Genomic DNA, 23621 nt, shown 5'->3' with positions numbered 1-23621 from the left:
AATCAGGGCTGTCTACTCCCAGTGACACATATGAATCCTGCAGTGATTTCTGCTTCAACTCATGGTGATAATGACCGGTCCATTGTATTTCTTTAGATACGTGAAACCAGTTTTGGTTTGTCCAAAACCTCTTAGCTTCATTCTCTCTTTGCTTTACTGATCACTGTGCACTGCAGGGCAGAACCAGATTTCTTCTAACTTGGTGGATGTGTGTGGCCCCTCCAGCACGCAGAGCTGGCTCCTGCAGCCCTGGTTCCTCAGGCACAGTATCACTGAGTAACCTCTTTACATTCTGCATTACATACAGGAGTAAGATCATTTCTACATGCTCCTCACTCATGAACAAGTTATTTTAGATGTCACCATGAAACAGAGTAACAGGGACAGAAAATGAAGGTCTATACTCAAGAGGCCTTTTTAGCAAGCAGCTAACTTGGTATGCGGTTACTCAACTTGGTGATGAACAAAGTTCCTCAAAAGACGAACATTTTGAATGTTGCCAGAATGAGTGCTTTGGCTTAGGTGTCTGGTAGCTCCTCTGGCTTCCAGGAACTACTTAAGTGGATGAAGGTAGACATGGGTGCTACATTTTTGACCCATTGTGTAACCACTACTTGGTTGTGATAGCTCAGTCTGCAGGACTTTGAAACACTAATGGAATGTTTGCTGTACCCAGTGCAAGTGTTAGACACCTAATGTAACTTTTAAATATGCATTTATTCACTTTTCGACCTGTTAAATGCTGACCTTAAACAATAGTCAGTTTAACAGAATTGCATGGCTCTAACAGAGATTTGCTGTACAATATCCTCAAGTTACTTTTCTAGTTGCTTAAAAAGATTGCTGCAATTAAAAAGAGTAGATTAAAAAATGCCCATAACTAAGATACTTTATTAAACAACTTCAAGCTGTACAAAAGAAAACAAATATGACTTAATTCTTCTAGTGTTGATGATGGAGTTGCCATACTGTATCACTGTGACTGTAGCTTCAGATCAGTCCTATTACAAGATGGATTTTGACATGTACAGTATTTTTTTGACATGTACAATATTTATCAGCCAGCAGTTAACAATCAGATTTTTGGTTCATCTCTGCTCTTCTTTAGCTGTGGGGAGAAGCAGGCAGAAGGAAGAGTGTACTTCACCTCATTCCTGACCTCCAGTTAATTTATGGAACAGCTCTTCATCCAGTGTTTCATTCTGGTCTTTGGAACGGGTTGACAAGAAGATGTACCCCCCAATGTACTCATGGATAATTTTGCAGTCTGCGCTCAGGCACGTGAAGGCGATAGATACATTCTGATCAAACTCGATTGCAACCTAAGGGAAACACAGATGGCAAAATCAGGAACAGGGATAAGCTGCATCTGGGAAAATCGAGCAAGTGTGAGGGCACAGTTGTATGGCAAAGACTGTGATAAAGCAGAAAGTGTCTCTGCAAACCGAAACTTACGGGTGTGCTGGGGGTGTTGGGCTGCTTGTTTCTTAATCTCCTGCTGTGGCAGGGCCCTCTTGTGGTCAAAATCTTTGTGCTGTTCAGGCAGGCAGCAAAACCGTGCTGTTAACTAGATTTTCTCTAATGGTGTATGAAACACTTGAGCAGGAATGGCACTCCCGACTCCTTGTACACTTAACCAGTAATGTTTAATATTGCCCATTATTATGTTCTGACCTTAAATCTGCTTTTGGGGTCCAGGTTTTGATTTCCAGCTATTGCCAATTCTAAGATCCAGCAAACTGAGCTTAGTTGCGAGCTGTGGATTCTGCCTTGCCTGGCTTGAGAGGGATTTAAAGCAAACCCAGCAGCTTTACCCTGAATTACAGGCTCTGGCACAGGGAGTACTGCAGGAGAGCAATAGGGATTGCGTCTGATCTCTCCTGGCTCCTGCAGATGGATGTGGAAAAACTATAAGCAGGAAGTTTCCAGGCTGCTTGAATCGACATCAGGTCAGTTCCACCTCAGAAATCTACAATTTACAGGGCTAGCTTCAAGCTTTCAAAGCCAAACTCTCCATCAATCACACAACAGAGCTTCTTTCTCAGGACCACACATAGACACAGGGGAGCTCACCCCGCAGCCCTGCAATCTCAGTTTGGGATTTGAAAGACAAACTGGGTTCCTGTACCCTCAGTAAGTAATAGACACAGAATCACCACAATTTAGAGGATGATGCATGAGCTGGGCTATACAAAGAGTTAAAATGAGATTTTACTGACAGAGCAGTAAACATAATGGGTTTGAATTTACCTTTGAGTCTGGATTTCATCCCATCAAAAACTAAGGGCAACTTACAAAGAAGAAACTTGGTAGGAACCTTTTAAACTGAAGCACTTTTAGCTTCTGATTTTTGACTGCAGACTCCATTAAGAAAACATTTTAGACAGCTTGTTTAATAACATGCCACAACATGTTCAACATCTTTTCACTCTGAGGTTTAAAAACACCTTCTGAAAGCATCCCCCAGTGTCTGAAATGCAGTGACTGACTGCAGGGAGCTGTTCCAGCTTTACCTGGCGTATTTCCCAGTTCACATTCCACTGCTTCATGTTGGAGAACCTCCATGTTGTGATAGGATCTCCCGTGGCTATATCTATTCGTATCAGCCTATTATAGGACACCCCAAGCACATCATCCTTTTTGCTTCCTTTAAACCTAAAACACAAAAAGCCAAAACCTTTGAGCAGATCTGGTTTCTGATGAGTTCTGTCCAGAGAAACATTTCACCTGCATCCTCTGAAAGTGCAATAAATGTGGTAAGAGTCACAACAGCCTGAGGAGAGCTGGGACCCTTCTTTAGAACAGTATTTATTATAAAGCAAAGTGATCAGTTGGTGAACTATGGCACAAGATGGAAAATAATGAGGCAGGTAAATCTGGCTGAAATCCTTCCAATTCATTGTTTGCTGCTACAAAATATAACTGTTCTGCCAAAATGTCACAGCTAATTTTCCTTGCTTCATTTCACTGATGTTGAAACATGTTCTTCTAGTTATAGTCACCTAAATTATGGAAGCATATAAAATAGATTTAATATTTCCTATCACCATTAATTTATTGAAACAACTGTTAACAATACATGCATGTTTCCGAGTACAAATCCCATTATAGAAACATTGAGACGTTTTAACATTTCAAGGTTGTTCTGATTAGAGATGAAAAATCAATACAAAAGTATCAGAACTTTTGGGGGACAGAAATTTCTGACTAGCTAGGAAAAAACTACCCTGGTAAAGAAATCACCTTCCTCTGCCTTTGTGCTGGAAGCCGGAAGGAATTTCATCTGTCTGCTATTAATATTTGCAATGTTTCTGATCCTGTTTCTTTCTGATCTTTCTCTCTTTAAAGAGAACTGCTCCTTAGGGAAAGAATGTGATTTAACCCCCTGTTTGTGCCTGGCTTAACAACCCCACTCAGCCCATCAGTTTGTAGAAATACACCACAAGATGTGGCAGTGTTCAAGACCAGGTTGGATGGGGCTTGGAGCAGCGTGGTCTAGTGGAGGGTGTCCCTGCCTGTGGCAGGGGGTTGGAACTGAGTGAGCTTTAAGGTCCCTTCCAACCTAAACCAGCCTGTGATTCTGTGTTTTGCTTATGCTACAAAACGCAGTTCAGGTGTTGGGTTTGTTAATGGAATTAGTGGCGATAGATGGGGCAAACCCTCTGTATCTATGTTAGTACATTAGTGACAGGGAACATTCCTGGGTACTGAACTCATGTTCTGTTCAATTGCTAGAAGAGTCCCAGCAGAATTCTGGCTGCAGCCAAGCAGCACTCTGTCAAATTTTGGGTGACATGATTTAGTGTGAGGTGTCCCTGCCCAAGGCAGGGGGTTGGCACTTGATTATCTTAAGGTCCTTTCCAACCCTAACTATTCTATGATCTCTATGATTGTATGACATGACTCCCAGGTACAGCTCGGGAGCTGGAACATCTAAGGACCAGCATGATCTGTTAGCTCACATGAAGCTACTGGGTTTCGGGAAGTCAGAGAGTTTTTTAGTATGTTCTATGCCAGCTGGCCTCTGTGGCAGACAGTTTCCCAGCTGGTTTAAGGATTCCTAACTAGCCCTGGAAGAGGTGTTAAGCACAAATTAAGGTGCCTCCAAATATGGCTGTGTAAGTCCTTTGCATGTTTTTTGGTGTTTTGTCAAGACTGCAGGTCAGAACCCTGCCATATTCAAGGTAAGTATCCAGGGAAACTGCTGTGAACACAACAGAACATTCCTTGTGCTGACTGCTCTTTCAGAGTAACCTAAAAAAGGGATCATTTGCCATTTCCTTAATGAAGTGCCAAAGAAATTGGCATTTTATCATACTCCAGTGAACAAGAATCAGAGCAAACAAACCTATTGCAAACCTGAGAACACCAACAACACATGCATTTTTTACATTTTAGGGAGTTTACGTCAATAAGGATTTAATCCTTGTGATACGTTCCTTATGCAGGAGACAGTGGAGGGTCTCACTCCAGGAATGGAGATACTGAGTGCTACTGCTATAGAAAAACCAGCAGCATGGACATGAACAGGTTATGGCAGCTCGACATCACTGTAGCGGTGGGATTACCTTACAATGTAGTAGGATAAGCCAAACTCAGGGAGGGACTGCCATGCCTGGATAAAACGCAGCTTGGCCTCCACTAAGGGCATCTGTGATACATTTTGGTGGGCTTCCAGAATACGAGCAACCAACTGGGAAACACAGGAAGAGAGAAAGGTTTCAGTCGACCAGAGAACAAATTACCTTTGTGTCACTACATCAAACATCGTTAGCTGTGATGCTGCATTCAGACACTTGGTTGTCACTGTGCAGATTACCACAGATAGCTCTTGGGGACAGATCCTGAGCCTCAGCTCAGTGCAGGAAGGTCTCAGGTCCAGGTTTGTGCTGCACTGGGTCTAGCTCCAGAATACTGCTCTGGAGACTGTCTCCTCAGGACAGGTAGGCTGAACTTTTGTGGCAAAAGCAGTAGACAAGGAATTATACCTTATAATGGTCTGCCAATACCTAAAGGGGGCCTACAAGATATCTGGAGAGGGGCTTTTTACAAAGGCGTCCAGTGACAGGACAAAAGGGAATGGCTTTACACTTAAACAGGGGAGATTTAGATTAGATGTTAGGAAGGAATCTTTTACTGTGAGGGTGCTGAGGCGCTGGCACAGGGTGCCCAGAGAAGCTGTGGCTGCCCCATCCCTGGCAGTGTTCAAGGCCAGGTTGGACACAGGGGCTTGGAGCAACCTGCTCTAGTGGAAGGTGTCCCTGCCTGTGGCAAGGGGTTGAAACTGGATGAGCTTTAAGGACCCTTCCAACCCAAACCAGTCTAAGATTCTATGAATTAGTCAGAGGAAGGAGAGACAGGAAGACACTGTTATTTAAGATGCAGATAACAACTTCCTGTCCTTAAAACCCTTCCTTTCTTACTCTGAAGAGACTTTCAGGGACAGTGTTATCAGGAGGAGAACATGAGAGAAGGCTGTGTGGAGACCTCATAGCAGTCTTCCAGTATCTGAAGGGGGCCTACAAGGATGCTGGGGAGGGACTCTTCATCAGGGACTGTAGTGACAGGACAAGGGGTAACGGGTTCAAACTTAAACAGGGGAAGTTTAGATTAGATATAAGGAAGAAATTCTTTACTGAGAGGGTGGTGAGTGCCCAGGGAGGTTGTGAATGCTCCATCCTTGGCGGTGTTCAAGGCCAGGTTGGATGAGGCCTTGGGTGTCATGGTTTAGTGTGGGGTGTCCCTGCCCATAGAAGGGGGGTTGGAACTGGATGATCTTAAGGTCCTTTCCAACCCTAACTATTCTATGATTCTATGATTCTATGATGTAGGAGGCGATATGGATGGAGGAGGAGTACTTGGAAGAAGTATTGAGACACCTGACCCTGTGCTCAGTGTAAAGAAAAAGCCTCTTGCAAAGGGACAAATGAGTATTGTGGCATGATTCTACTGTATGGTTTCCAAATGCTGCTCCCATCCAGCCTCACCACCACCATACCACCCATACCCAGCCATAAAGCCATTCTCAGGATACCTGCTTGGACTTGTATTTTTTGGCATAACGTAGCGAGACGAAGCATTCTGGTTTCATATCCGTGTTTTCTGGATCAGACACAGCCTGGGGAGACATGGTCCAGTTCTTCATCTTTAGAAATGAAAGGATCTTGTGGACCTCAGGATGGTAAGAGCTATCAGCCATTGTCTTGCCTTTTGAGGCTAAAACACAGGCAGCCATCCACCGAGCATATTGGTTCTCCTGCAACAAAGACAACTGATTGGTGGTTTTGGACAGACCATTTATGAAGATGGTTTCTGATCATGTATCTTCATAAAACCACTCTGAAGTTATTCCGTGCAGTTTGTGTGGATGTCTAGTTACCACGGCACTGTTGTTCCTATCTGATGGGGCCAGTTCCACCTATGGGACAGCCTATGCAGAATAGTTAGAATTTACATTTGCAAAGAAATCCAGTACTTTGGAATAGATTCTCTTGGGAATTTTATTGCGTGAGTGTATTCCACCTGAGGAACATTTTTACACCATTTAGATTGGCACATTTCAATACAAACTGAGATTGAAAACTAGTGTAGGATCTTTATCACATTACCGTCATCTGAATGGGGAGAGCTCTCATTAGGAAAAAAGAGAACCCCAAACCTCAGTCCTCTGAAAACACTGGAACAAAATATTGTAACCTCTTTTTAACTTTTTTTATAGTTTCTTCTTTTTTTTCTTTCCAGCAGCTTTATTTGGCAACCGATGATAAACCCAGAAACATTGTCCCCTTGTCCCCTCAACCTGTAAGTATCCGTTGGACCACCACATCATTCTTAAATTTTACTAACCATTAGATAATAAACTCTCTGCAGCATCCTTATTTCTCTAGGACAGGGCGATGGCTCTTCCAGACAATATGCCAATAAATCTGGAATACCAACTTTCCCTTATTACTCACGTTATCGCATCTTAAATACACTTCATTCATGCCATCAGCAACAGGAATTAGCAATTTGATTCCAAACTTCTTCGCTGCAACATTTACATCTGGTACAACTTCACATCCTAGATCACAGAGAATCAGAAAGAAATGAGTTTCTTTAATTACTACATCGCTAACTTTAAGTACTGATTAATACTAAAGAATACTAAGAACACTTAATGGTTGTTTTCCTTTGAGATCAAGGGCCAAGTCTTTCGGAGCTTAGGCCTGATGAAAGGTTTCTGTTCTAGTTCACTGCCTGGTCTGGCTCACCAGGGTGATGAGTGGTCTGAGGTCAAAGAGACAGGATACAAGTGCTCCCAAAACATCAGCCTGATCTTAGGAAACGCTCAACACTTAAAATGGAGTGGAACTGAGAGGATTTGGAAGCCCGAACTATATTTTCAGAAGCCACTTAGTACTGACAGTGGGATGTAGGTGACATCTACAACAGAGCTGGCCAGTTCAGGGCTCCCAGAGAGCTCTGAGGTTCCAGTATTTCATGGTGATGGTGCTATTACAGGCCCTCTGTATACAGCTGGAGTTGAGGATGGCTATAGTTCCCCTTTGTGTCAAGGGACACCAAGGCTGTGGGCTGCTTGGTGAGGTTCCAGCCACCCTGGCTAGTTTTACCATGCATTCTCTGACCTACTGAGGACATGCAGATTGGTATGCAGAGCCATTTGTTCACAGGGATCAATCTTCTTTCTATTTCAAAGGTTTCTTCTAGGATGAATCCTGAGCATCACTGGTTCCCTGATGCTGAACAAATGATGTCCCTGCAGGAGTAGATGTAGATGGAGGCTATGTATGGTGCTGGTGTTTGCTGTGTACATCTTGGGTTTCTCCTTCAGCAGTACCTAAAGCTGGTTGTAGCTATGGAAATCCCCATGCATGAAAGAAACAAGGCATAGAGAAGGCTTTGGATCTGTCCCTGCACAGCAGTATGTAGGTGCAACCTATGGCATGCTTTTCCACTGTATCATCTGTAATCTTCCACTACCAGTGTGCATCTGCCAAGGACAGAGGTGAGTACTACCATACTAGTAAAACAGATAGTAAAAATACTTGGAAATAGAAGTAGTAAAAATACTTGGAAATAGAAGTGTCACACAGATTACATTCTCTATCTGACTCATTGTCCTGGGTTCAGCAGTAGCAGTCAGTTTTTCTCCTTCTTAGTAGCTGTTGCAGCACTGTGGTTTTGACTTTTGGCCTGGGAACAGGGCTGATAACACAGATGTTTAGACTGACCAAGGACTTTGTGAGTCTCATGCTCTGCCAGGGAGGAGGAGAAGCTGGAAGGAAGCAGGGACAGGACACCTGACCCAAACTAGCCAAAGAGGTATTCCATACCACAGCACGTCATGCCCAGGATGTAGAACGGAGAGTTCCCAGAAGGGCTAGATCACTACAGGGTGGGGGTGAGGTACCGGTCGGTGAGTGGTTGTATTCTCTTCCCTTGTTATTTCCTTTATCATTATTATTATTAGTGGTAGCAGTAGTGATTTGTGTTATACCTTGGTTATTAAACTGTTCTTATCTCAACCCGTGGGAGTTGCATTCTTTTGATTCTCCTCCCCGTCCCTCCAGAAGTGGAGGGAAGAAAGGTGGGGGGGGAAGTGGACTTCGTGGTTCTGATTTACGGCCTGGGCTTAAACCACAACACTCATCTTTAAGTGAATCCAGCAGTGCATGGCCTTTTACAAGCCAGGTCCAGATACTCTGAGTTTGGGCTAAGTATTGACCCTTTTTGGTTTAGACTTCTTGTGCAGATGCAGTCTACCTGCTTAGGAGTCTCAGTAACTGAAAAAGGTCTCAGACTAAATGCCACTGTGCTTGCATTGAGTCCTGCAGGGCTTTCTTGATTTATTCAGTTCACAGATGCAGTAGGAAAAGGAAAGAAAGGAAAATTCCTACCTTTTAGGTTTAGTTTCTCAATGGGTTCTCCCTGCGCACATTCCTTGTTTTTAAAATAAGATATGGAAGTGTCTTTAAAGACAAACCAATATGGCTTGATAGCCTTGAGTGACAGCTTCCTGGGCCTGAAATTGAAAAGGAAATCACAATGAGCAAATTGCTAAGTCAGTTACAAATATTCCTGTGGATCTCCAATTGCTTCGCAGTCACAGACATGGCTTCAGTTGGGTTATACATGCTTGTATCAATGAGAGGGGTGGCAGAGGATGGAACCAACACTGCATCCAAGTCATGCCAGGTATGGATGGGATTTTACCCCACATTCTAGCTGAATCCCATCTATCATTTCTCTTTCCCTCTCCCTTTTATCTTCTGTGTATTTTTGCTTACTTTCCTCCCCCTTCCATTCCTAATCAAAGCCATTCCCTTCTAACATTTTCATATGAACTCTAATGCCACTCTAACACACAGGTTTGTTCACATACACTAGAACTAGCTTCAGTTTTCCATAGCTCCTTATCTAGAAGGTTTGCAACCATAAAACTTATCTATAGTCATTAAAATATAAGGCAGCAGAGACCATGTTTTTGGCTTTATCTGAATAGTATCTAACATAGCAAAACTCTGTTCCTTCACTAAGTTTATAAAGGTTCCGTAGCACTCCAAGAAAAGGTAATAGTTCAAACCATCTTTTTCCACTAGGGCAGTGTTACTCCAGCTCCTCACACACGTATATGAATAGATATAATCCTCATTTTCATTCTTTTCAATACTTTACTAATGCAAACCGATTTCCTTCCTAGAGTGAGTTTAAAAATCTCAACTTTGGAATGGAGAATTAACTGATAAATCATAGAATCAAGCAGGTTGGAAAAGACCTTTGAGATCATCAAGTCCAAAATATTAATGGTCAAACATAATCACTGTGCCAGCCCCATCTCTCTTCAGTAAGAGATACACTTATAATTTATAAATAAAATCTATAATTTCATTTAATAAATATAATTGCTTCTACTAAGAATACATGAAGAAAGCCACGTGGGAGGGAGGTGGGATAGAATCACAGGTTCAGCCTATTTCAGGAGAGAAAACCGGAGGTATTAGCACTGTTTTAGTAGAGAAATACCTCATGACTGGCTACAGAGGTCAACAATGAAGTTAAAAAGAAGAAAAAAAGAAAACAAAGTAATTCCACTGTCTATTTAGTACTTCCCTTTAAATCTAAGGTGATGGCACAAAGTGCATAGGACTAGCTGGGACATGGTAGGTGATTTATTATATGCGTTCTTGCCTTCTCCAGAGCCCTTCTATAAATCTGATTTTAGAATCCTTTCCAGAAAATGCAAATTCTATGTTTAAATTAAAAAATAACTTGGATTTTCAAAGCTGCCAAATATTTTGGCTTTTATTTTGCTTGCAAAGCAACATTCTTCACAAATAAATTAATATAATTTCTTTAGACCAACAAAATTATTTTTCTATAATAAAATAATAGTTGCTAAAATCTTTTTTTGAAAGCTTTTTATTGTTGTGTTTGGAAAAAAATCCCCACAACATTGTCACCCACCTGAATACAGCCTTCGCTAGTGTGCTAATGCGATGCATGCTCTGAATTATGTGAGGAAAAGTTCCCTATATGAATGGAGTCAGCAGCAGGACACACAGAGCTTTGCATGTGGGTGTACAACTAAGCAAATAATCATAGTAACTAAATGTTGTTCCTTTAAATAAGTGTTTTACACCTTATCTAGTTTCTACAATGCCTTAGGTTTAGGGAGTGATTTATCATGTAGATAGGAAATCTTTTGTGATGAAAAATAACTGCTGAATGCTTTTAAAAGCTCTACTGCTGGGGAAGGATAAACCATCCATTGTCAGAGGTGAGCAACTGACAGGACTTAAAAGGCTCAAATTCCTTTTCATCTTAAGCCACCTTAGTCATTGGAATGTCAGGTAAAATTCCTAATTGGAAATTAATAATTAACAATTCCCAACTGTTAACAACAGTTAGAAATAGCCAGGTGCAGTTTTCAGTTCACTGACTGCAAATGTGATTTGTCAACAGAAGGAGTCTGATAAATACCTGTGCAACAGAAATCTTTATCTTTCCAAAGATAAAGATTTATCTTCCACAAAGACTGTTGCGTGATAAAAGGCATTACAGACTTAAGGTCACCGCAGTCATTTAAATAACCCATAAATCAAGATGTTATAGCAGGATTACAGAACAGGGTTACTTGCAGAAATTTCTCTCTGGAAGAGTTGATTTTTCTAGTTTTTCATTGGCAAAGTCCAGTAAAATGTGGTTGAAACCAAAATTGCAGACTCTTATTTAGAGATCGATGCTTGATAAGCACTAGGAAATGCAAAGAGCCTGATCTTTTAATAAGCATAAGTATAGCTGCCCCAGCACCCCAAAGTCAGAGAGATTGCTGAGAATCTGGGTCAGAAGCAGTAAGAGAAAGACTTGGAAGAGGATGGCATTAGGCTAGTTAGACCAAACTGGTGTGTTTAATTGATAACCATAGGATCTACTGTTAGATTAGAATAAAGAACTCACGAGATCTCTTCTCTGGTTAAGCTTTTTGGGGTTTATGTTTTATTATTAGTTTTAATAACTCACCTAACTAGCCTGAGATTATCAGCAAGTTTCGGGATGTCTGTGATGTCCTCCTATCAGGAATAATTAGGAATAATTTTAGTACAGTGCACTTCGTAATGGTCTGTTAGCTAAATCAGGAACCAGATATGCTCGGAGTCAATGAATTTGACACAGTGAAAGCAATTCGGGGATCAAAAAAGACGCACCAAAATGTTATTTGTGTTTCCACCTTCCAGTGTCACTTCCAGATTAGAAAGTGCAGCTTCTACTTCATCTACTTCTGATTCACAGGTGAAGTCTTGTGCCTCTGATGATAATGATAACTTGCTTACATGATACTAAAATAAAACATCAATAGCAAGCAGTGAGTATAACACCACACAATCACAGCATATGAAAATAGGCCTTATTGGCTTATGGGACAACTCTGTAAAGTTCTGCAGCACAGAACCATGGGTTTCTTCACAAGGAAACAGGTTTGGCCACTTTGATCTCCAGTGCAATTACTGATAACAGTTTCCTATTTTAACTGCCAGTGTTTGTACTCCTTCACTGTATAATTGTCCCTGGTCTGTGAGGCTGACTCTGTGCTAACATTTGCATCCAGGTCAGCTCTACATGCCATGCATACCAGGTGGAAACCTGGCAGCAAGGTTCTGTGGTGTCCTGCAGGGGCAGGTTGTGGACTTTTTGACAGCTCCATTTACATTTAAAAGGAAGAAATTTATTATTAATACACATTTGTGCCTTATCACCTGACTATCACCTAGTCAGGTGGTGGTCAGGGACTAAGCTATGTGAGGTCAGGCTGAATTTCAATGTACTCCATAGCAACCCTCTCCTTTTTTTTGGTTTGTTGTGAACTTATGTATTTATGTATTAGAGAAATATTCAGGAAGAATACCTGAAAGGATGGTAGCTGAGACAGGAAGCAACACTTCATAGTAATCCCCTTCAGAATAGGCTGGTATCAAAGTTACATCCTGGCTATGGTTTGCTTTAGATAATGTTAGTAAATGGTCCCATAATAGTATGTGACAGTTTGAATAATGGTGTGCTGCTACTGAATTCAGTTGCTTTAGTTGATAGATGATGCTGCTTGTTTCTCACCCAAACAGCAGACCCCCAGTCCAAGCAGAGCTGTTGGCCTGGGCTCTGTCCTAGTCTTGTCCTAGCTTGTGCCTGCCTCTTGAGGAAACAGGTTTTGCAACTTGGATCAAGTACATACCTGTAGTGCAGCAAAGATGAGCATTTCTTCCTCTGTGCAATCAATCTCTTCTAACAGGATGGCCCAGCGGGCTTGTTCATAGATTTGGTTTATTCGCACTGCATCGTACTGTAGCAAAAAGGAACAACACTGGTCATTAATGACCATCCAGATGTAGATTCATGATCAGCTGCAGCTGATCTAACATTGGGTTGAAGCCATAAAGGTTGTTTCCTTCCTTCCCCCACCTCTGCCCTGCTGTATGTTGCTATCCTTCCCTTGTGTGATTGTGTGTGGGATGAGAGTGACTTGCTGATCCAATAGAAAGTTCATCAGGAGTCCCTGGCTGAAGCAGAAGGGGAGGGGAAGACATCCTCTTTTGCGGTGGGAAGCCTTGGGCTGGCTTAACTGCAATGTGAAACCACACTGAGAGTGAAAATAATGTGACATGGCTGAAGGTGACGTTCTGCAGCTTCCTACTGCCAAAGAAAGAGACCCTTATTCCTCCATTCCCCTCTTCTGCTCTTGGCTTTTTCAGTTCTGTCTCTATCCTTGCACTGGTTTGATGTTTGTCAGCTCCTGCTGTGAACTGCTTCAATTCACTATGCAGTTCTTGGATGTGTTTGTGTCTTATTATCTACTTGGTGAATAAGTTGAAGTGACTCACAGACATATTCAAGCCCCAGAGCTGGTGATGGGAGGATACACCTTGGAGCATGACCTCTCCCACTAGTGGTGAGCTATTACATTGCCTGAGGCTGTTTTGGGTTATTTCATCCTATGGCTCCATGGCTGGCTGGCGCAAAGAAGGGAAATGTTTAGGCTGCTAAAGAGACATACTTGTATTTCAAGGGGGATGGCTTTTCACTCCAAAACATGCCACCTGAACTATAAGGTGCCCTTCTGTTCATCTGAGATGCTGGAGATGAAAGAATTTTACAGAATATACAGAAAATAACAATGTGAAGGCCAAATCTTCCAAAAATCACATTTGAAATCTTGTTGATTTATGCTGGTAAATGATCATCCATTAATTTCACTAACTGCAAACTCCCTGGCTTAACACAACCACCCTGTCTGTTAGTGGAAATAGAGGCAAACAAGAAGCATCTTTCAAATGAGAACATTTAAAGGGATTTTTGAACACTAAGTCTTGGTTTGAAATGGAACTTCAGCACTTTTGCTGAACTTTCCAAAGGTGTTTAATCACTCAGTCACACTGAAGTAAACTGAAGTGCCTGAGTGCCTCTGAGGGCTTCAGCCCAGAGGAGCTGACTGATTCAGTGAAGGGCAGTGGGACATAAATGTCATTTTTAAGTCCGTTCTCAAAACCAGGGCTTATACCTTTAGATCATTTAGGATACTGCTCATTTAGTTTTACCCTGTTAAAAGAGGCAGGAAGTAAACCAGCCCCTCTGGAAATCTAGATATTGTTTCTGGTGCTCTTCAGATCTCACCCTCACTCTTCAGATCGAATTTCAGGTGAGGAACAGTGATTCAGTGTCCAAAGGGGAAAAGTGCAGCCTTAGCTGAGGGGAAAAAGTTGGATTTGATCTCTGAAGGGGCTGTGACAAATCCTAGCTAAGATTTGGTATCCTTGTGCTACAGCTCCTTGACATGAAAGCAGGTAAACAATGAACAGCAATAAAAACAAAGCTCTTACTTTTGGATTCAAATCAAAGAAAGTGTAGTATTTAAAGCGTAAGAGAAGTTGATCATCCTCCAGAATGCCTTGTTCCATAAGCGATCGGGATGAATCTAACCAGCTGTGGAAGAGAACAATGCACAGAGTCAGCTGGACAGGAAAAGCTGTCACACCTGCAGAGCTCCAGTGTAACTGGGAAACCAAAGTGGGAACAAACCGCTCCAACTCCTGCAAGCCTGGGGAAAATCCAGGTAACTTGAGAAGGTAGAACCTTCATACGGATTTCCAGCTTTCACTGTATAAACACAATACCCACAATCTTCCTATTTTTTTTCTCCAGCACTATTCAAAACATCAGGAGTAGATGCCAAACACTGAGCAGTAACTAGTTGTGGGGTGACGCACACCAATGAGATTCTTCTTGATCTCCAGAAATGGGAGATTCATGTAATCCAGGGCGAAAGCCTGTAATATTTGGAACTCTCTCTTTTCATTTCAGTATTTGTGGTTTATAATTCCAGCTACTTCTGTTCTCCAGTGAAATCCAATGGAAATATCCAAGTCACTATTTAATGCTCCACAGATCCAAACCTGACAATCCATATTGTAATGCTAGAGGGACAATCCTCTCAAACTCTCACCACTAAACCCCCTCATGCTCTGAATTCTTCTGTGGTGTCCAGTAATCGATATTTACTCCTGCATAATTCAGTGGGTCACCTATTTGTAATGCATTAGAGCTTTGTTGAATTTATCCACATGTATACATCCACTGTCCATTTAAAGCCTTTCAAGTCTGCTATCCAGACTGTCCTTCAGCAGTGCCCACAGTGCTAAACTGGATTTGCCTTCGTCTAACAACAGATTTAGTCCAGAGCTTGCACCATTACATCATTCATCACTTTAAATCAAAACTACCTAAGCAAGAATGTTAAGGAAAAAAGGTTAAAAAGAGTTAAGTATTTCTGAAACAAAACCATGATCAAAACCTGTTTTTAAGTATCAGTATAGCCATATATCAGGGGGTTGTTTTCACATTCTGCTTGACACTTAAGAAGCTGGATTAGTGCTACCCTTGTTAAACCAGCTAACACAGATCTCAGAGGCAGCTTACCCTGCATTGAGTTTGGCTTTGTCAGCTAAGGTCCGAGGCTGGTACATCTCTGCTAGTGTTTCTGGAGAGCAGTTGGGGTGACTGAAGGCGAGAATGCTGCAGTTCTGCTCAGTCAAGGGACTGTCGCTGAACCAAGTAATGGTAGAAGAAGCTGGTGTCCCACTGACGGGGTCATAAATGGGTGTCATGGTTTTACTGTACAAACCTGGGCTTCCTGCAAGTTAGGAGAGTCATGTATTATTCCAGGGAAAACTGCCTGCAGATATAGTAGTTACCACTTAACCCTTTTCTTTCAAGACAGTGTCTCCTGTCTCTGCTGTTTACAGTAGGCTATGTCCTTCCTTCCACAGGTGACTTCAGGGACAGAAGCGCTCTTTCTCATTCTGTGAGATCTCTCGGTTGTGTTGGAGGTAGGAGAAACACTTTGAAGCTTTTCTTTCTCCTTTAACTTGCAGGTTGCCAAACTTGTTGAATATTTTAAGAGGGGTCTCACATTTTCAAAGAGCAGCAGCAAGCCCACAGCTGATCACTTGTTTTCTGCTATGGCCTTTCTCATATCAATGGAAGGGAAAACATTTGTACAGACAACAGAAAAATACTGATATATTGGCGATTTCAGTAACCACTCATTTCAGGCCAACTGTGTCTTTTTCACTACCGTCAGACACTGAACTGGTCTCCCTGGTTCTCATTGTGTAACAAAAAGACTTTCTTCCTCTTTTTGACTTTCAGTCAGAAGAACAAAACCATATTGATTTGTCATTACCTGATAACCCAGAACTCACTGGCGAGTTGCACAGGTTCAAGATATCTTCTGTAACTGGTTCTTTGTTGTTCTTGTCTTTTTTCTTTTTCTTTTTGAGCGTGTCTTCTGATGGCTTCAACAAGGAGAGTTCTTCTGACCGTCTAATGTCTACAATGGCAATGTGGGAAGTGAAGCAACATGAAACATGTGAAACTTAGCAGATCACATCCCAGAAAACCCCATGGCTGGTGATGGCATTTGGGGAAGCTCCATGGTGCAATCTGAATTCTATTTTTAGCAGCCTGAAAGCAGTAGCTGTGGAAAAGCCAGTAATTCAGAAAGAAGGCAAAAGACTTTGGCCTGTGAGAATGAGTTTGACAGGATTTCAGCCTGCTTTTGTAGCAGCATAACTGCATTTTAGAACAGCAGGGGCCCTGATGGCTCTGCAGTCACCTTTGAGCATCCAGCCTCAATGCAATGTCTGACTTATGAATAAGCAAGAACAGAAATGGAACCACTGTATTTAAAGCTTGTGCCTTTTCTTATTCTCTGTATTTCACATACAAGATTCTGTCTTGGCTGTAACTATCCCCTAATGCACTACTGATTCAGGCAGGTATTGTCAGTTGCAAACCTGGAACTTTGTTCCTGAAAACCACTTATTCTGGGGTAAGCAAAGATATTTTTGACAGTATTCACTCATGAGAAACACTACTGGGTTACTGGAGCGATTCAGTTGGAAGAAAAATGTGGGTAGAAATATTTATTTTGGCCAAATGTCATTGAACAATTACGGCATCATTTTATCAGGGCTGTTAAATATAATAAAGACACACTGTACCTTTCACAATCCACTGCTAGAAGATGAAACTGAAAGCTGCAGTGTGGTCTATGTGAAGCTAAAAATGGATGTGTTAATGGGCTAAACTTTAGATCTAAATTCAAATGAAGATTTTAGTCCCCATTTTACCCTAAAACTAAGGGATTCTGAAGCCTGCTTGCAGACTCGACTTACTCCCATTGATCACAGGCACACAGGTCTGGCATGCTCCAAAATCCCACTTGGAAGTGCTCCATTATTAGAAGGAGCAGAGACCTGAGGACTCAGTGCTGCAGCACTTCCATGGGCTTGTGAGGAGTTGTTTGGTATGCCCTGACCTGGACAGCTTTGGGCATATAAAACCTTGAACATCCAGAACGTGCTGCTTCTGGAGTGAATACAAATAACCAGTAGGCCAAGTTGAGTATCATTAATGTTAGTGAAAATACGTGATAAATCAGTGACACCAATAAAATTGCCTATGGTGAAAGTTGGTGTAGGAGATTGATAAGCTCAAGCTCTTAATCAATGGCATGGAATAAGCAGGATTGAATCCTGCTCAAGGGACAAGTATCCCTACAGAACCATCAAGAGGACTTTGATTACACTTGTGTAGCTCATGGGACACGTTTCTGACACAGTTTGCACCAGTTATCACAAAGTCTCCAAACCACTGACTGCACTGGATACTAAAACCCAAAAAATCCATCATTTGATCTTGGATAAACTCAAAGCAAGTTTCTCCTTGAGCTCAACAGTTTCATGAGTAAGAACTTCACATCAAAACAACATCACCTAATAAAATGCTCCAACTTAGTTGCCAGAAGGGATTTAGCTTTACTTACTGAGGATTTTGCAGATGTCACTGACAGCTTTGAACACCATAGAGGAGAAGCTGACTTTCAGTCTCACGGTCTTCATGTTTGGCAGGCGAAGCCGCAGCATTTTGTGCTGAGTAGTAAAGAAGAGCTTAGCATCTGCCTGCACCCCGCATTTATCCAGTGTCCAGTGGGTTTTCAGAAGCCAGCATTTTTTTTGCTCCCACCAAAGGGCATAGTCTGACCAGTCTTGTGCTATTTCTAGGAAAATACAAAACGGTTATTACTAAACTCTGGAGCAAATGTACTAAAAACCCCCTTGGTTTGGAAACTGTGTTCTGCAATCAGGAGAATTTATTTACATCATTTTAATACTCATTTTATTTACATTACAGCAGCAACTACAGTTCCTGAGACCTGGACTCCATTTGCTGCTGCTTGTGGCAGTCAGTGGGAACTAACTTTCTTTTCCCTGAAGAGTTAATGTAGCTGCTGCCTGTGGCACTGCCTTAATCTTGCAGATATCCACAGGGAAGTGCATCTCCTGAATCTGGTGCTATACATGGTCCAGTGCTGCTTGGATTGTGCTGGGATACACACTAATGACAAGGATACCTGCTTGACAACTTGACAGTGCAAGCTGAAAATCCTCCCACAAAACCTTGTGTGCCCCCAGATGGGCATAAGTACTTCCAGAGTCCCCCGGGAAGCATCACTGAATGGCTCATCTCCCCAGTGTAAGAACCAGCAATGAGTTCCCTGAAGGGCTGGTGACACACAGTGAAGGGCTGTTCTCAGCTCTTCCCTTTGACTGCAAAAGGATGTTCACCTGCGTGCAGCCCACTTAAGCCCACTATCCAGTGGCAACATTCTTGAAGTAATCAAGGAAAAGAAGTCTCGTTTTGGGAGTGAGCCTTGTGACAATCAGGAAAGAGTTAACAAACTCTCTAATAAATAATGACCTTCTCTGCCACACAGGATGTGGAAACTTCTAAGTGAAGCAGAAACTTGCAAGTGAGGTAGAATGGGCCATGGTGCGATATGGTACAGTTAAACCTGCTATTAGTCTGTGCAGGAGGAGGGCAGGCTGGTGTGAGTGATTCCTGAGTGACAAGGGCTGACTACAAATCCTTCTCAGAGGACAGGCCTGCCCAGAGATAACTGAGTTGTCTTACTAATATGGACTTGCCTGTGCTTTGCTCGAGTAAAAAATGTGCATTTTGTACTTTGAAAAGTAAGATAAAGCAAGATTTGCTGAATCAAGAACAGATAGAAGACTTTGTTCACGACTTATTGCCTCCTACATATGGCACTGACATGATAATCAAATACTATCTCGTCTGTATCATTCTGCAGCCTCAGAGCACACATGATTATTTTGGAAGGCAGCTCCATTTGATAGCTTTGAGTTAAAGAAACCTAGGTGCTCTTATTGCCTGTAGTGCTGACTTGCTGTGACCATACACTGGGTATTTCACCTTTCATTTCCTAACTTTGATTCAGCTGGTATCTGCTCTTCATAGCTCTTCCCCAAGGGATATATGCCATGGATAACATGGCTCAGATTTTGGCTAGAATGCCACTATAGCACAGGAAACAGTAACTTCTGAAGTGTCTTTGATGGCTACAGGTGGATAAAAAGGGTATCAACTACTTTACTGCCCCTCCAACTAGCCACCTATAAAGTCTGTCTGGAAAGGGAGCTGAACATTTAGTCTAGCCCAGTGTTATTTGTGGAACAAGACAAAACAAAGGTAGAGTTTTGTTTGCATTGTGACAGCCACAGACAGGGAGGGGTTCTGGCCGCACAGACCTCCATACTCAGTGCACCCTTACAAAGAAGCGAGGCAGTGCCATTTGAAAACACACAGGAGCCCCTTTATGCAGAGGGAAAGCTGCATGTATTATTTTAATAACACTGTGTAAATTAAACAGGTCTTTACTCACTGATTTGTTCTACTAATTTCAGCATCACTCCTCCAATATGAAGGTCCCCTGTGACCCGTAGTAAAAATTCCTTTTGTACCTCTTCATGCTGATGATCAACTGTCACCAAGAGCTCCCAGGAGTGAGACCCATATTCACTTGAGGAAATCATTTTGGAAAGCTCTACAAACACAAGACAAACAAACAGGTTATTTTCCCTCCACTCTGAAACAAATGCATTTCTCCATAGTCTCTAAATACTTCCATGCTGCCAAGACTTTGCAGTGGCCTTAGCTGGAACATCACATGTGTTATCTTCTTACCTCTTAACTAGGCTCTGCTCCTGTGGTTACTCTTGCGAGAAAGGCACATGGGATTATTTGTTTTCATTGGGTTTATTCCGATTCCACCCCCTCCCCAGCTCAAATGTCTGCAGTTGGGCAGAGATAGCCTGGTTTACTTGGGTTTCCCCACTACACAGTGCTAATCTGCCAGTCTGGACACCATAAAGCCTCCATTGTGGGTGGGATCTGTTTTGGCAATCTGTCCATTGAACAAAGGAATTTCACTGACTTGTACACATACAGCTGTAATTCTCACTGCAAACAGACATTTACACTTGCACTTCTGCCAGCTTGGTCGTGTAGTCTGACCTATCTGGGTAGATGTAAGGGGAGACAAATGACTTTAAGGGCTCTCTGCCAGCAATATCGAGGCACATAACTGCAGTTTGTGCTCAGTGCTTGCACAAAGAGATAGGATGTATCCTGTCTCAGCAGGGTGGATGGTCTGAGATCCCACCACGCTCGTGCCAGGACAAGTAAACAGTACTCATGCCAAACCAAGCTAGAGAAGATGCTCAGAGTAGCAGCTTTGGTTATCATCAGAAGAGTTCTGCTGATTACTGAAGAATGAGTTTGTAGGTATAAGGTGACTGATGCTGCAGGGAGGAGTTGTGATATTTAACCAGGTTAACACTCAGCATCCCGTCAGAACCAAGCCGTTGCAGCTGAAGCTTAGGGAATAAAGTGGATGACTTCCACTTGCTGCAGCCTTTCAGCATTACCTGAAAACCCAAGTCACAGACAGAGACTCTATTAACGGTGCCATATACAGACTGCTTCTGACATAAACCTTTAGCCTAAAAGTCAGGTCAGAACTAGAAAAATCAAGGACAGTTGTCACAGGGGAGGAGTGAGAGAAGGAATGATGTTTTCTAGGACTGACTGCAGGACAAGATCAGGCTAGTTTAGATTACACTAATGTAAAATTAAGCTAAAGGTTAAATACAGCACTCCTAGAAAGAGGGTGAAAATGTAAGTTCCCCTATTTACCCAATTTCTAACAACAAAGCTTTATGTTGCCTATTAGATAATAAAAGAGGGTTTTAGTGCCACAAGATACAGCCCCGCGGCAGAGCCCAGTTCAGTGTTCATCCTGAGGTTCCCTGCCAGAGGCACAGGAAAGCTCTTGCACCTAAACAGCCAGCTTAGCACTTAATGCTCCCCAGAATTCAGGTGTTATTGACGTTTCTTAACATCTTATGGTTTAAGAACTTCAACAGGAAGCCTTTTGATATTTTGTTATGTATCATGCAATATTTGCACGACAGAATCAGTCATCTGTTTCAGGGAAGTTCTTTTAACTCTGTTAATATAACCCTGTTTAATTTTGTTCTCAGAATCCTAATGTTGTCGACTTGGTTCCTTGAGCTCCTTTGGGCCTGATGTCAATCCTACTGATGTAAAATTGAGTATCAAAGGGATAATACAAATGTAGTGATAATGTCAAATTCTACTAATAAGGAACAGTGATTCCAAAAGGCAGTGAAAGTGTATCTGTTAAAGATTAGATTGACACCCCCCTAAAGGAATGACAATGTAAATGGAACAATCTGTCCAGCTCAAAACCATTGTTTTAGGGGAAAATCACCTTAAGGAGGAGTTTCAGTAGAACAGTGCTGGAAACCTGCCCTGACATTCTAAAACCATGATGACTTATAGATAACCCTAGCTTAAACCCAGCAACTTCATGACCATATGACTCCAAAAGGCTAATTCACACCGAGGAACAAATGATATTGTTAGTTAAGTTCTTGGATGTGCCAGCCTACACCTTTTCACCAAACAGTTACTAAACCAACAAGGGCTGATACTTCTCCAGGATGTAAGTTTGTTTTGCCTTGGTAAATATAGACATTGAGTTCGATATTGGAAAACACTATGGCTCTGGGATAGAGCTGGGATTGTGACTTTGTGCTGCTGCATGTGTGCCACATGGATTTGGTAGCACAGGTCTGCATTAGGGGCAGGGGGTGCCTGGCAGAGGAAAGGGCTGTGTCCCTCCCAAAGGCACCGTGTCCAAGACACAGCTCCTGAGATGGGCTCCCAGGCAGATGAGGCTTTCAGCATAGCGCAGTACAAGGCGAGACGAGAACAGTCATCATTGCACTGTATTCACAGCGAAACAAAAATCCTGACTTTAGAAAGGTCAAAATGCTCATAAGCATCAATAACAGCTCTAAAATGGATAAATCTACAGCTGGCCTAAGCATGAGAACTGTGTGATTTCACTGCAGGAGCACAGGAATGAAATCTGGCCGAGGACCTATACCTTTGCCTACACTTTCTCCACTATAAGCCAGTACTGTTACAGAAAAGAAGTGCTGCATCTGCCCTCGTGTGCCAGAGAAAACATTTGGGAGCTGCTCTGGATTTGGTTTTTTTCCCATCTTAAATTAGGTTCAGCTTCCCAGGCTAATGCTGTGTACAAATGCTTGTGCTGACATGGGTGAAAATGAGCAGCCCAAGGGGTGGGTGAAACTCCTTCTCTCATTCGCGTTGGCTTGGAAAACCATGGCCTCGAGTGCAGGTAATCCTGGCACTCCGTCATTCCCTAAACCTGCTCCTTCCCTGCTTCCTCTTCAAACCAGGAGGCTTCAGTTCACAAACACGAGTAGATCTATCAGAGTACATAGCACAAACAAAGCCTAGGCTGGAAAACGAGGAGAGCTAAGAACAAGGACAGCTAACTACGGTGGATTAAGACCCAAACAAACCCAAGCTGCCAGGGCAGGCCATGGGCACTCCATGTTTTGAGACCTTCAGGTCAAGACTGGATCCTCTCCGGGCACACAGCCCAATTCCCTGGCTCCATGTGCGTTGTGGCTGAAGGGCCGGGCACGGGGAGCTCAGAAAGGCCAGAAACGTATCTGGAGGCTACTGCTGGCTCTAGTCAGGCTTTCTACAGAGCATCTGAGCCAACACAGCTATAGGAAAGCAGCAATTGAGAGCTCACCACGAATTTTAGCCCTTATAGCGCCGAAGTTCAACCTCTATGTGGAAATACAGGATGTTACTTGTACTAGAGCAGGAACAGACCCACTGTAAGGTAAAGGGGAGAAAACAGAGCATTTCTAGGCACCTCTCAGGGGCTGTAAGGCACCAACCCGGCTCCCCCCCGGCCTTTGAGGAAGTGGCGGGTGCCGCGGCGGGAGCGACGGGGAAGGTTCCCCGCAGGGCACTTACTTTCGAATTATGACGATTATTACTATTATTATTCGAAAATAACTAAAACCTAAACAATTAAACCTAAAATCAGTCTGGCTCCATCCCCCCTCCGGCCCCGCCGCGGGCCCTCACCCGCTCCCGGCCCGCGCTGTCCGCCGGCAGCGAATCGCCCTTCCCGGCTCCCCCAGGCGCTCACTTGCGGTCTCCGATGGCAGCGCCGTCCCGCTCCTCCCGGCCCAGCTCCCGCGACCTTCGCTTCCACCTGGCGTCTGCGGGACGGCGAGGAGAGGAGGAGCAGAACCCGGCCCGGCCCCGCCGCCGGCATCCTCGGGGTA

General features: G+C 43.0%; 1 protein-coding gene across 1 annotated transcript; it reads right to left on the bottom strand.

Moving 5' to 3' along the window:
* Window positions 1–1148: 1148 nt before the first annotated feature.
* FERMT1 (FERM domain containing kindlin 1) lies at window positions 1149–19949 on the bottom strand (the record flags this gene model as incomplete). Its single annotated transcript, XM_080616514.1, has 14 exons — window positions 1149–1322; window positions 2514–2655; window positions 4569–4693; window positions 6035–6256; window positions 6957–7063; window positions 8901–9025; window positions 11524–11573; window positions 11709–11840; window positions 12731–12838; window positions 14373–14475; window positions 15469–15682; window positions 16235–16381; window positions 17879–18112; window positions 19799–19949. 14 exons carry the CDS (start codon window positions 19947–19949, stop codon window positions 1149–1151), a joined length of 2034 nt encoding a protein of 677 aa, XP_080472640.1.
* Between the last annotated feature and the right edge of the window lie 3672 nt (window positions 19950–23621).

Source organism: Psittacula echo (assembly GCF_963264785.1).
Source record: "Psittacula echo genome assembly, chromosome: 4".
Lineage (NCBI taxonomy): Eukaryota > Metazoa > Chordata > Aves > Psittaciformes > Psittacidae > Psittacula > Psittacula echo.
Note: the sequence above shows the minus strand (reverse complement) of the source record. Positions and strands in the feature narration are given on the sequence as shown.